General features: G+C 49.2%; 1 protein-coding gene across 1 annotated transcript in view; it reads right to left on the bottom strand.

The window, feature by feature from the left end:
• The window catches only part of MAPK8IP3 (mitogen-activated protein kinase 8 interacting protein 3), a 47400-nt gene that overhangs the window by 561 nt on the left and 34096 nt on the right, over positions 1–12743 (bottom strand). Inside the window, exons 19-32 of the mRNA XM_056866391.1 lie at positions 12355–12450; positions 10893–11054; positions 9707–9872; positions 8158–8343; positions 7818–7995; positions 6710–6832; positions 5485–5565; positions 4671–4738; positions 3339–3487; positions 2825–2996; positions 2593–2706; positions 1594–1632; positions 675–857; positions 165–308 (exon numbers count right to left, since the gene is read on the bottom strand). Coding sequence (XP_056722369.1) covers positions 165–308; positions 675–857; positions 1594–1632; positions 2593–2706; positions 2825–2996; positions 3339–3487; positions 4671–4738; positions 5485–5565; positions 6710–6832; positions 7818–7995; positions 8158–8343; positions 9707–9872; positions 10893–11054; positions 12355–12450 — 1861 coding nt within the window. The remainder of the gene's footprint in view (positions 1–164; positions 309–674; positions 858–1593; positions 1633–2592; positions 2707–2824; positions 2997–3338; positions 3488–4670; positions 4739–5484; positions 5566–6709; positions 6833–7817; positions 7996–8157; positions 8344–9706; positions 9873–10892; positions 11055–12354; positions 12451–12743) is intronic.

A 12743-nucleotide genomic window follows, 5' to 3' on the forward strand; every position in this document is an offset into this window, starting at 1 on the left:
GAACATAAGAAAGGCCCTGCTGGATCAGACCGAGGCCCAACAATTCCAGCAGTGTGTTCACACAGTGGTCAACCAGGTGCCTCTAGAAAGCCCACAAACAAGATGACTGCAGCAGCACCATCCTGCCTGTGTTCCACAGCACCTAATATAACAGGGTAACTCACCAATCCGGAAGTCGATATAGCCTTCTCCTCCGCTTAGCACCAGGACATTTTTCAGCTTCTGCCCTTCTGTCTCAACGGTGGCCGTGCCGGGGTTCTCAGAAGGGCTGTCCAACACGCTCCCGTTCAGCGTCGCGAGGACATTACCTGAAAGAGTTGAACGTGCAAAGCCGCCTTATGCTCTGGTGACCGTCTAAGAATATCGGAAGACCACAACTGGATCACAGTGACCTCCGGATGCCTTCAAAGACGTGAAGAGCCAGCTCCTATTTGCGCCCCCCTTCCCCACACCCATAACTGGTCTTCATTGGGATAATGCTTCTTTAATCATCATGGCTAGCAGCTAGCAACGTTTCTCTAACACCGTTTTTACGCCATGGCTTTTTTAAAAAAAATGGCTGCTATTTTTCTTAACGAGTTTCCTGTTTTATGATTTTGTCATGTCTGTCTGAAGAAGGTCCTTGGCAGAGGCAGCCTAGAAATTTCCCAAACAAATAAAAAACAGCTGCTTACCAGGCACGGAAACGAAGAACTTGACCGCATCGCGATGGCCGTGGAAGCACAGCTGGGCCTGAGCCATGGAGCAGTAGGGGATGAAGCTGCTCGCCGATTTGTCAGTCCCTTCGTCGCTGCCGTACACATGGATGATGCCCCCTGGGCGGCTCCCTTCGCCAGATGTGGGGGAGGTCTTATTGGCTGAGGCCAGAAAGAAACAAAAGTGAACACATCTGGAAGGGGAAGAGCACCGAAATGCACCCCGCCGACCCTGCAGCCAATCAGAGCAGCACTCATGAACACATGAAGCTGCCTTATACTGAAAGTGTATTGTGACAGGAAAAACAGAGTTGCACTTACCTGTAACTGTTGTTCATCCAGTGGCCTTCTGTGCAGGCACGCATGGGGACTGCGCTTGTGCAGGCCAGCCGCGGAGAACTGACTAGAAAGCTTTTAGGAGCTTCAGAACGCCAGCTTCCCGCCCAACGGTCATGTGAAGGAGGGAGGAGGGGCGCTCCCCCATCAGTTCTCCCTTCACCACCGTGGAAGACCACCATAGCCACTAAGCAGTAGCCCACAGCGGGGAAAGGAGGGAGGGATGCGTGCCTGCACAGAAGACCACTCGATGAACAACAGTTACAGGTAAGTGCAACTCTGTTTTTCATCTTCGTGGCTTCGTGATCTCCATCATAACCAACAAGATGGAGGTGGGAGAAAAAAAGAGAGAGCACATCTACAGCATGGATTTTCCCAACGCAGATCAACGGAAATCTTTCTTCCGTTACGTTCCTCAGTGGTATTTTCAATGAAAATGAGAATGAATGAACCAACAGGCTGAGGGAGCCAGCAAGTGGGACAGAGAAGTTGACAGGAAGGTGCAACGGATCAAATCAAGGCTGGCTTCTGGAATCTAGAAGGAAGGCGATCTAGGACTTACCCCTGAGCCCGAGAAGCTGACCCCTGTGGAGCACTACGGCTGGGAAGAGGAGAAAGGGAGGGATACAGAGAGGAAAAACGGGAATTCAGCAGAGGTTGGGGAAGAGAAGAAAACAGCAATTACTGGGAGTAACAGGGAAAGACTGTCTTAAAACTTAACATGTTTGCACACGTCACAGATCACTGCAATACACTGTTTTTAGCAAGCGGCATAGCGGACCTATGGTAAAGTAACAGGCAGGTAATGGGTGGGTGGGGAGCTGGGGGTCGCCAAATACTACTGGACACACTACCTGGGACTATGGCTCTCCATCTCTCATTTCTGCTGTTCCATTCAATGTCTAAAGGTAAAGGTCCCCTGTGCAAGAACCGGGTCATTCCTTATACTGAACCAGACCCTCGGTCCATCCAAGTCAGTATTGTCTACTCAGACCAGCAGCGGCTCTCCAGGGTCTCAGGCAGAAAAGGGTCTTTCACATCACCTACTCTGCCTAGTCCCTTTAACTGGAGATGCTGGGGATTGAACCTGGGACCTTCTGCATGGCCAAGCAGAGGCTCTACCACTGTTGACCTAAAGGCTGATGTGGAAGTTTTGGATAATAACTGTCCCAGCAACTTTTAGATTCTTTTAATTAAAGGCTTTCATTCTGGAAGTCTTATATGTATTAATGTGTACCTCCCATCCAAGAGCTCTGTGTTACAGGGAACCTTTGGAATCTCTTAGCAGCTACAAAAGAGTCTCTATCCTCTTAATACCCTAATTCCCATTTTTTAATTAGGTGGAGATTTTAACGCCAGGATAGGGCTGGGTCTAAGAGCGGGCAAGAATGCCCGTGCTTCTCCCCTAGAATGATCATAAAAAAATGTCATTATTAACAATTTTGGTCTTAAATTTCTGGAACTACTCTCAGCAGTGAACCTATAACTATAAGTTATCTCACTATGGGCAAAGAGACTTGCAGAGGGGATGGAAGAGGGTGCCCCACCAGGGGCTACTTACTCTCTGTCAAAGGGATGGAGATTACGACTCCGTTGCCCGTCCCGACCCACAGACGATTGCCGGCGATGAGCAAGGCCGTGATCCTCACAAACGAGAAACCCAGCTTCCCGGTCCCTGGAGGAGAGGCGCAAAGAAAGGCGACCGGGGCGGCGTGACTCATTACGAAAGGCCAAGGAAAAGCCAAGCCCCAACCTCCAAAAGTCCCCTCGTTTGGCTCCCGGGGGTGGCCTACCTAACATTTTACTGACGTAGGGCTCAATGTCTACATCTTGGAGGTGCTGGTGAGTGTGAGCGTGGTACAGCCTCAGCGTCGAGTCCAGCCGGATGGAAACCCAAACGCCGTCTCCGATCCAAGCCAGCTGCCGGACCTGGCTCTCCCGGCGAGGATGAGCATCAAAGGACTTCTGAAAAGTAAGATCAAGAGATGTGACAAATTCATTCTAAGCCCTGGGTTGTGGACAACTTTTTCGATTTCCTGGACATGCTCTCGGTTTCCTGAATCACAAGCATGGACTTGAATGGCATTATTAGCCTAGTTTTTTTTCTCCTAGTGCACAGCTGGATGCATTTTATGCAGCGGGGGGAGAAGAATGGGAAGCGGGATAAGCGTTTGTTCCATTTCGGTACACGGGGTATAATAATGAGCATAACAGGCAACAAAACCAGGAAGGGGAAAGTCAACAAAATAGAAATAGAAGCCATCTTTCTTTCTGGGCTCCCACATTCAGACATGTCCCCCGCTGTACCTCGATTTGCATCGTCTTGGGCTGGATGACGTGGATTTTGTTCTTGTACCCGCACCACACCCTGTCGTACACCACAGCCATGCAGCGTATGGAGTGGTGCGTGTGGCCCAAGTCCATGAGGTGATAGTTGCTGAGATCCCACTGACCGTCTGCGGATAAAGAAAGAGGAAAGGGTCTGGGAAATGCATGAATTCTGACGGATTTGTCTTGTGCGCAGGAAGGAGAGTTCACAGAACGGGGCTATGGCCACCCTTGTGTTCCCAAAGACCCTGCTGAAAATCAGCAACGGCTCGGGATGCAGCGGGAACTGGAATAAACCACTCTCTGTGTGCGCGGAAGCCCCCTTCTGCTCAGGCGACAGAAGTCTGGATCCAACCTGCTGCCAATTATTATGATAGAGTAATCTCTTAAACACTGGAAACTTCCTTACCTGGTCTGATTCTTTGCTTTGGGAAGGGGAGGGATCTAAATTTGTTTGTTCCATTTCGGTACACGGGGTATAATAATGAGCATAACAGGCAACAAAACCAGGAAGGGGAAAGTCAACAAAATAGAAATAGAAGCCATCTTTCTTTCTGGGCTCCCACATTCAGACATGTCCCCCGCTGTACCTCGAATTCACATGGCATCATATATAACCAGACAGCTCTTGCTTTCCCAAGCTCCCTAGATTAACGAATTAGGCCATTCAGCCTCTCAGACTTCTCTAGTTGTGATAGCGATAAAGTTTATTGTCTGCAGCCAAAGGCCATCACAATCCACCATACAAAACATTAAAATAACATTAAAATAACTAGTTTCTGACCTCCAAGAAACTAGTATTTAAATATGTTAAATTCCCTGATTAAAAACAGCTTTAGCTCGGATTTTCTTAGCTGCTAAAGCAAAGAGCGACACTTTGTAGGAAACATCAGGATTGGCGTCTGATAGGAGAAAGAGCAGCTTCTCTGGATCTGGAGAAAGATTTAGGCCCTTTAGAAACGCTCCGAGAAATTTAAGTCTGGGCTCTGCATAAAGAGGACAGAATAAGGTGTAATGAATTAGGTGCTCTGGAGCGGCTCCACAAATACACAGGCGAGAGGCCCACGGTGTTCGGGAGTAACATCCAGCTATTCAAGCCGTTGGCATGGTTTCAAACCGGAGGGAGGTAAAAGCAACTTCTCTAGTTACAAGATAAGTGAACTATTTCATAACTACACCCCAAAAATGGGAATATCCCAGGATTTAATGCGAGCTTTCATCAACTGCCTGGTTTTGATCTCCCCAAATGGTTGTTTTTTTTTAAGGACTCCTTTCGGCTTTGCTAGCTAACAGCCTCAGGGCTGTCCTTACCCTCTCCCCGGTGGAATATAGCGAGCGTTCCATCAGCCAGGGCTACGAGCACCCGTCCTTTTACGTGCCTGCACGGACAAGAGAGAAGGACCCGTTTCAGATCAAGGGAGAGATGCGGACCGTGAAACGAAACACAGTCAGGGGAGATGCATATTCTGTGGAAGCACTGGAAAACATTGCTTGGCGGTAAAATTCGGTACTCAGAATCTACGCTTCCGTTTGAAGGCAAACAAAGCGTGTCTCTAGTCCTCAGAGCTACGCTGAGTTTGAAAGCGTGCGAGCAAGGTCTTTTGAAACCCAGAGGGTGGGGCGGAGGGAGGATTTGCAGTCTGGCTCTTCGACACTCCCTGCGATCTATGGAAGGTCATTACGCAGGACTAAAGTACCCGGGTGTGAGATCTTCCTCCTTTCACAGCTGATCACATTCAGAGCTAAAAGTGTTGTGCACTAAACCAGGACTCTATGGTCATGTAATTCATTGCCAAAAAAGAGATCTCTCCGTTATGCAAAACAGCAAATCTGCATTTGTAGACAGTGCATTTGTTTTGTTCTTCCTGTCTCGTTTGGACGGACACAGAGGGGACAGAAATGAAGCTGCGTCATCACAAATCGAACCGTCAGTCCATCTAGGTCATGCCTGTCTATTCCGACTGACGGCAGCTCTCCAGGGTCTCAGGCGGCAGAGAAGTCTTCCCTAACACCTGCTACCTATACTTAAGAATGCCAGGGATTGAACCTGGGACTTTCTCCATGCAAAAGGCATATTCTACCACGGAGCAATGGCCTCACCCCACCCCACATTCCCCATACTTACACCAGGCTCAGCACCGAGTCCTTCAACTTTATTGAGTGTAAACACTTCTTCCAATTAGAGACCGCTGAGTGGACATACAACCTGGGGAAGGGAAGAAGGCAGTTGGGCGGATGCCAGCAAGGCCCCCGAATTTGACACCATAAGGCAGGGTTTACACATTTATTGCCATTTAAAGACACTTCTGAAGTATGTGTGTGTCGTGGAGGAAGAAGCAGCAGCAGCAGCAGCAGGAGGAGAAGTAGAAGAGTTGGTTTTTATATGCCGACTTTCTCTACCACTTAAGGGAGACTCAAACCAGCTTACAATTGCCTTCCCTTCCCCTCCCCACAACAGACACCCTGTGAGGTAGGTGGGGCTGAGAGAGCTGTGACTAGCCCAAGGTCACCCAGCTGGCTTCATGTAGAGGAGTGGGGAAACAAATCCAGTTCACCAGATTAGCCTCTGCCGCTCATGTGGAGGGGTGGGGAATCAAACTCGGCTCTCCAGATCAGATTCCACCGCTTAACCACTACACCACGCTGGCTCTCCAGCAGGAATAACACTTGGCATTCACCTTTTCAGTATTCAAAACACTTCACTGACATTATCTCAATCATCCCAACACCCAGCCCTGCAAATCAGGATAGAATTATGCCCGTAATGGAGAAGAGAAGGAAAGTTGAGACAGTGAGCCTTTGCTTGAGGTCACCGAGGGATTTTGTGGCAGAGTCAAGATTTGAACCAGGGATCTCCTGTCTCCGTTGTGGGTTCTTTACCACTGGCACCACCAGGGCTGCGTTTCTGCCTTAAGCCTCACAGACTGGACTTCACGGGCATGACAGTGCTTGTCCCACCACATGGCCCACACACTTAGTCAGCTGATTCCAAAGGGCCAATCACTGCCCACAAGGCCCCACAAAGACCTTTGGTCTGATGAGAAGACACGGCCAGCCCCCTACCCCCAATTATAGATCCTCACCCTTCTACTTGAGGCCCCACAGCCTCCGACAATAAGACACATTTACAGGCAGGCCCTTCCTAGTTCTGGGAAACAATGCAACTTTTCTCTAACTCAGAAATGCAGGTCGCCAACTTAAACCTCTCCTCTAGAACGAAAGATTGCTTCCATGTTCCCGTCCAGTACGGTCTGCTGTGCTGTTCTCAAACACTGCTCAGCTAGAGCTCCAAGACCCGCATGCCGAAGGATCTTCCCAAGGCACCCCATCACGGGCCAGTAGGATCATACCAGCCATTCTGGGCTCCGAGCCACATGGTGGGAGCAGAGCTTGTGGTTGTGCCAGCCGTGTTGACGTTCGCCTCTTGGTCCTGCACCATTGTGATCGACTCTGTCTTCAGCTGCCCGTTCTCACTGTGGAAGCAAGAAAGCACAACGCCATTTGAAGAAGGAGGAGAAGAGTTGGTTTTTATATGCCGACTTTCTCTACCACTTAAGGGAGAATCAAACTAGCTTACAATCACCTTCCCTTCCCCTCCCCACAACAGACACCCTGTGAGATAGGTGGGGCTGAGAGAGCTGTGACTGGCCCAAGGTCACCCAGCCGGCTTCGTGTGTAGGAATGGGGAAACAAATCCAGTTCACCAGATTAGCCTCCGCTGCTCATGTGGAGGGGTGGGGAATCAAACCCGGTTCTCCAGATCAGAGTCCACCGCTCCAAACCACAGCTCTTAACCACTACACCACACTGGCAAACCACCGCTCTTAACCACTACACCATGCTGGTCTGAAGAAGCTCATGGTGAACTCCGACAACCTCCTCTCAAAGCCGGCGTACCTATAAAGCGGTCTGAGAACCGGTTCATCTACCAAACTCGGCACCATCTGCTTGAGTGGTTTTCAAGCCAGTGGTCGGGACTCGGGACCCTCAGATGGGTCATGGACCCCCGCCACAGGTTGGGTCGCAAGCCCGTTTTTGAAAGGAAGGACCTTTCCCTAGTGTGTTGACCCAGAGGGCAGGGAGCCCATGTCTCTTTGCCCATACGTTGAGAGGAGAAGACGGCAGCCAAAGTTGATGAGGACAAGTCCACTATCAAGTTTCAAATGGAAAAGGTGCTCCGCCTGGCTGTAGCTGTTGGTCATGTGAAAATGGCAGAAGAAGAATTAGGATCAGAGGAGTAGGCCTATAATATTAGGCACTGTAGAACACAGGCAGGACCATGCTGCTGCAGTCGTCTTGCTTGTGGGCTTCCTAGAGGTACCTGGTTGGCCGCTGGGTGAACAGACTGCTGGACTTGGTGGGCCTGGGTCTCCAAAACGCTCTACAGAACTCATGGCTTTTTCAGAAGAGGTGCTCTGGGGGATCTTTAAAAAGCATGCATTTCCTCACCCATTCTGCCTTGCAGGTGCAGGAGCTGGGGTTGGATCCGTAAAGACATGCTCCGTCAGCGGACCAGGCCGCACTTGGGCTGGCTCCATTTCGCTCGTGCCGTTCTCGGGCACCTCCGTGGCCTCTGTGGCCTCCTCCGTGGACTGAGACTGGTTGATCTTCCCATTGCTCACTGCGGGCACGTCACCTGTGGCAGAAACCAGAAGCAAAACAGAAGACATCTTCCATAGTGCATTGATCTAGATTTCTCTCATATTACCAGCCAACAAAGCAAACCCTAATAAAACAAAAAAACAAACAAAAAAAACACACCCATTTGCAAAAGTGTTTGTGGCCATCTGAGACTTACTTTGTCCCTTATCCAGCACAGGGGTGTCTCCACGAGACGAGCAATTGCTACTGGGGACGTTGCACCTGGTCGCGCAGCCGACCAGAGTAATGCCGGCCAAAACACTGTCCGCCCCCGAGGACTCTTCAGGATTCAAATCTCCTTCCAGAAAGATTTCTCCAGGAGGATAGTCGCTGTCACAAGCCGCTGCAAGAGAAGGACATACTCCTGGGTCTTGTGTGCAACGTCTTTGCGCAATAGTCTCTCACTGGCATGACAAAATGCCCCATGCAGTACAATATAGAAGTAAGAACGCAGGATAAGGCCCAGGGAGAAACCAGTTCAAAAAGCTATGCTCACCGTTTTTGATCTTGGGCCAGTCATCCTTTTTCAGCATAGCCTAGTTTACATGGCCGTCGTGAGGATGCACGTCTACTATCCCAAGATCCTCAGAGATAAGCCATGATACAAAGGGAGGGGCTGTGGCTCAGTGGTAGAGCATCTGCTTGGCATGCAGAAGGGTCTCAGGTTCAATCCCCAGCACCTCCAGTTAAAGGGACTAGGCAAGTAGGTGATGAGAAAGACCTCTGCCTGAGACCCTGGAGAGCCGCTGCCAGTCTGAGTAGACAATACTGACTTTGATGGACCGAGGGTCTGATTCAGTATAAGGCAGCTTCATGTGTTCATGTGTTTATGGAACACCCTTGCTGTGCCCTACCTGCTTCCCCACTGAGGGCAAAGGAATCCTTTCTGGCCATCAAAAAGGTTACACTGGGCATTGCGTGAGCCATGCAAAGAAAGCCGCATGGAAAAGGGAGTAGGTAGAACTGGGGAAGGGTAGAACCAAAGAGAAAAGCCAGAGGGAGCCACCCCAGAAAGAAAGATACATATTTAATGAACCTGCTTTTTGGCCAACCATTCCTTCAGCAGCAACCACATCAACACAATCCAGGGACAAATAATTAAAAGTCAGGAAAGACCAAGGCCAAAAAATAATAATAATCGCACACACTCCCAGATATAGTCACAGGGAATAAATTAAACACTGACAAAGGACTACAAGCATACCTCGGAGATATTGTGGGTTCGGTACCAGACCACCGCAAAAAAGTCAATTTTTTGGTTTCCCAGTGCTTATAAAAGTTATGTTGACACTATACTGTAGTCTATTATGTGTGCACTAGCATTACGTCTTAAAAATGTACTGTAATAACAATGAAAAGTTTGAACTGTTGCGAGAATTGCCAAAAGGTGACAGAGACATGAAGTGAGCACATGCCGCTGGGAAAATGGCGCCAACAGATTTGCTCGAGAACGCAAAATCTGCAAAGCGCAATAAAGCATTGCGCAATAAAATGAGATGTGCCTGTACTGAAATACAATAAATGAAACTCAGTTGACCTCAAATCCTGACTGGAGCCAGTGTGCTGTCCATGGTCCTGAGACCATACTTCACCATTCCTCTTCTTTTCTCTGTTCCTCTCGTGTTCCACCTCCAACAGCTACAGAGTAACCATGTATTGGTAAAGAACAACCTGTCACAGGTATGCCAAGCTCCATCTCTGCTTACCTGGTATGCTGGAGATGCAGAGGACGTGAGCGTTGCACACAGTGAAATGATCCACGACAGTGCCGGGTTGGTTGGCGTCGACGATCACAATTTTGCTTGTGGATAAGGTGCTCGTGACGATCCACACTCGGCTGGATGTGGCATCCATCTCGTGCAGCTCTTTGGCCTGCACGGGGGGGGGGGGGCAAATCGCAGAGTAAAGAGACAGAGTTTGTCAGGGGCCCCAGGAAAGCAAATTCAAAACAAAAGGCAAAGGTTCCCATTTGTGCAGCTTAGCCCTGAGCAAAAGAATTTGACGTTTACAAAAAGACTACGAGGTGAGGGGTGGGAATGAATGTAATTCTTCATAATCTTATAGCATTTTGATCTCATTCAGTGAGAGAACTTTGCATGCTGAGCTGAAGTTGCTCATAGCGATGCTCCAGGCCCTGCCGGAAAAAACCCAGAGGGAGCAGAGGGATGGATGTATACCCGGGGAACTTCTCCTGAACTACCCATCACATTTTTATTCCACCCCCTCATCCAAGAAGCTCCGGTCAACATACGTGGCTCTCTGCGTCATGAGGAGGAGTAGGAGTAGGTTTTTATATGCCGACTTAAGCAAGAACCAAACCAGCTTACAATCACCTTCCCTTCCCCTCCCCACAACAGATACCCTGTGAGGTAGGTGGGGCTGAGAGAGCTGTGACTAGCCCAAGATCACCCAGCTGGCTTCATGTGGAGGAGTGGGGAAACAAATCCAGTTCACCAGATTAGCCTCTGCCGCTCAGGTGGAGGGGTGGGGAATCAAACCCGGTTCTCCAGATCAGAGTCCACCGCTCCATACTACCGCTCTTAACCACTACACCATGCTCGCTCTCTATGCCATGCAACGAAGGCTCATCTGAGGAAGGAACAACAGCCAATTCTAGCTTGGGACAGTCACCACAGCCCATAATTCCTTAGCCCAGGAAGTGAGGTCGCACTAGAGGACCAGTCCACTCTCAGCTTTGCTCCTCCCCTTCAGTCTACACGGTGTTGCTGAGCAAGGTCATGAGAATATTCCCCCTCCAGGCTGCTAACCTTCAGTCAATCCTGCCTGCCTGCCTCCAGGCTCTCTCGTCTCTTTGCTTTACCAGGTATCCAAAAGCCCACTCTTATATCCTTTACATTTGTAAGCAGAACTTCAGCCCATCTTCTTCCTGACCTTTTTCTTTTCCGGAGATGTGTGGTTGCTCTTGCCGTTCTCTCCTTCCGCTTCTCGGTCACAGGTTAGAGGGTCGCATCCTGGATCGGGCTTCTGTCCATTTCCAGTGTCTTGTTCCACCGGCTTCCAGCCTGTTAGGTTGACTCCTGCTGCGCACCACAACTGAAAATGAAATCAAGGGAGTATAAGAAAGGGAGAGCACTTGACGGGTTCGTGTATTGCATGTCCCTGATGTGTATGCCGTGTTCTAGCTTTCAGAAATCCATGCTAAGAAGAAGGGTGCACAAACCAGTAATGTGTTCCAGAAGAGAGTATACCTCTCTCAGGTATGTGCAAGGTGGCACAGAAAAAATGGAGGGTGGCAGAAAGTCCACACAAATTTCATAAGAGGCTTTCATTATTTATAGAGGTGTCTTAAAAAACTAAGAGCCCCGTGGCGCAGAGTGGTAAGCTGCAGTACTGCAGTCCAAGCTCTGCTCACGACCTGAGTTTGATCCCGACGGAAGTTGGTTTCAGGTAGCCATCCTTCCGAGGTCGGTAAAATGAGTACCCAGCTTGCTGGGGGTAAAGGGAAGATGACTGGGGAAGGCACTGGCAAACCACCCCGTAAACAAAGTCTGCCTAGCAAACGTCGGGATGTGACGTCACCCCATGGGTCAGGAATGACCTGGTGCTTGAACAGGGGACCTTTATCTTAAAAATACTAGACACTGTTCAGAAATAAAACAAGCAGGTCTCTGTCTGCAGGTGCAAACTAAACAAACACAGGATGAAACCAGACGAGAGATGGAAGGAAAAGAAGATGATACTTATGCAAATTTTTTACTTTCAAGGAACAAAAGGGAAAAAAATATTTGAAAAGAACACCAAGGAAATAATGTGAAAGAAAAAGGGTTTGCTTTTTTTTAAGAAGACATTTTTTAAAAAACAGGACAAAGAGGAAGCCAGCCAAGAATCTAACAGGAGAGAGCTCTATGCATAAACTGAGAGAGCTCATATGCCCGGAGCTCCATCCCCTTAAAGGCTTGCGAGAAAACACAGAGCTAAGAAATGGTATGAAGGAGTAGAGGTGTTGCAACATCTTCGACAAATGGAGGGACTGCGGACAAGATAGACAGAAGAAGACAGAAGAAGAAGAAGAGTTGGTTTTTATATGCCGACTTTCTCCATCACTTAAGGAAGAATCAACCCAGCTTACAATCACCCTCCCCTTCCCACAACAGTCATCCTCTGAGGTAGGTGAGGCTGAGAGAGCTCTAAGAGAGCCGCAACTAGCCCGTCACCCAAATGGCTTCGTGTGGAGGAGAGGGGAAACGAATCCAGTTCACCAGGATGCCAGACACCTGCCAGACTGCTGACCATCAGGAGCAACCCGAGTCCCCACCGTGCATCAACACCTTCCTCAATGCAGTGCCTCAAACAGTCACTTAAGGTTCGGCTGGACAACCAGCCCTGCGTTTACCTTCATGGTCGGGTCCTTCTCCACCAGAGGTCGGCAGTAGACAGGCACTGGGACGTTCTTCATACGGTTATCTTCCTGACCACCATTGGGACTCAGCTATCAGGGACACCAAAAAACAGTCAAAGAAGTGTCAGTTGTTCAGTGAAAACAAGCCAGTGGAGCAATTAATTCGAACCCGTTCTTCTAAACGTTGCAGTACTAGCTTCGTAGACGTTTCTGACCCCCTCTAACCAAGCTGGACAAAAATGTCACTGGCTTTTACAGCCAAGGGCAATGTTGGATAAGTAGTACTGCTGCCATGGCATATTTAGGACAGGCAAAAGGAAGTACTTCTCCCAAAGACACATAATTAACTTGTGGAAGTAGCAAGCGCCACTAATAGCACCATT

Source organism: Euleptes europaea, chromosome 21 (genome assembly GCF_029931775.1).
Source record: "Euleptes europaea isolate rEulEur1 chromosome 21, rEulEur1.hap1, whole genome shotgun sequence".
NCBI lineage: Eukaryota > Metazoa > Chordata > Lepidosauria > Squamata > Sphaerodactylidae > Euleptes > Euleptes europaea.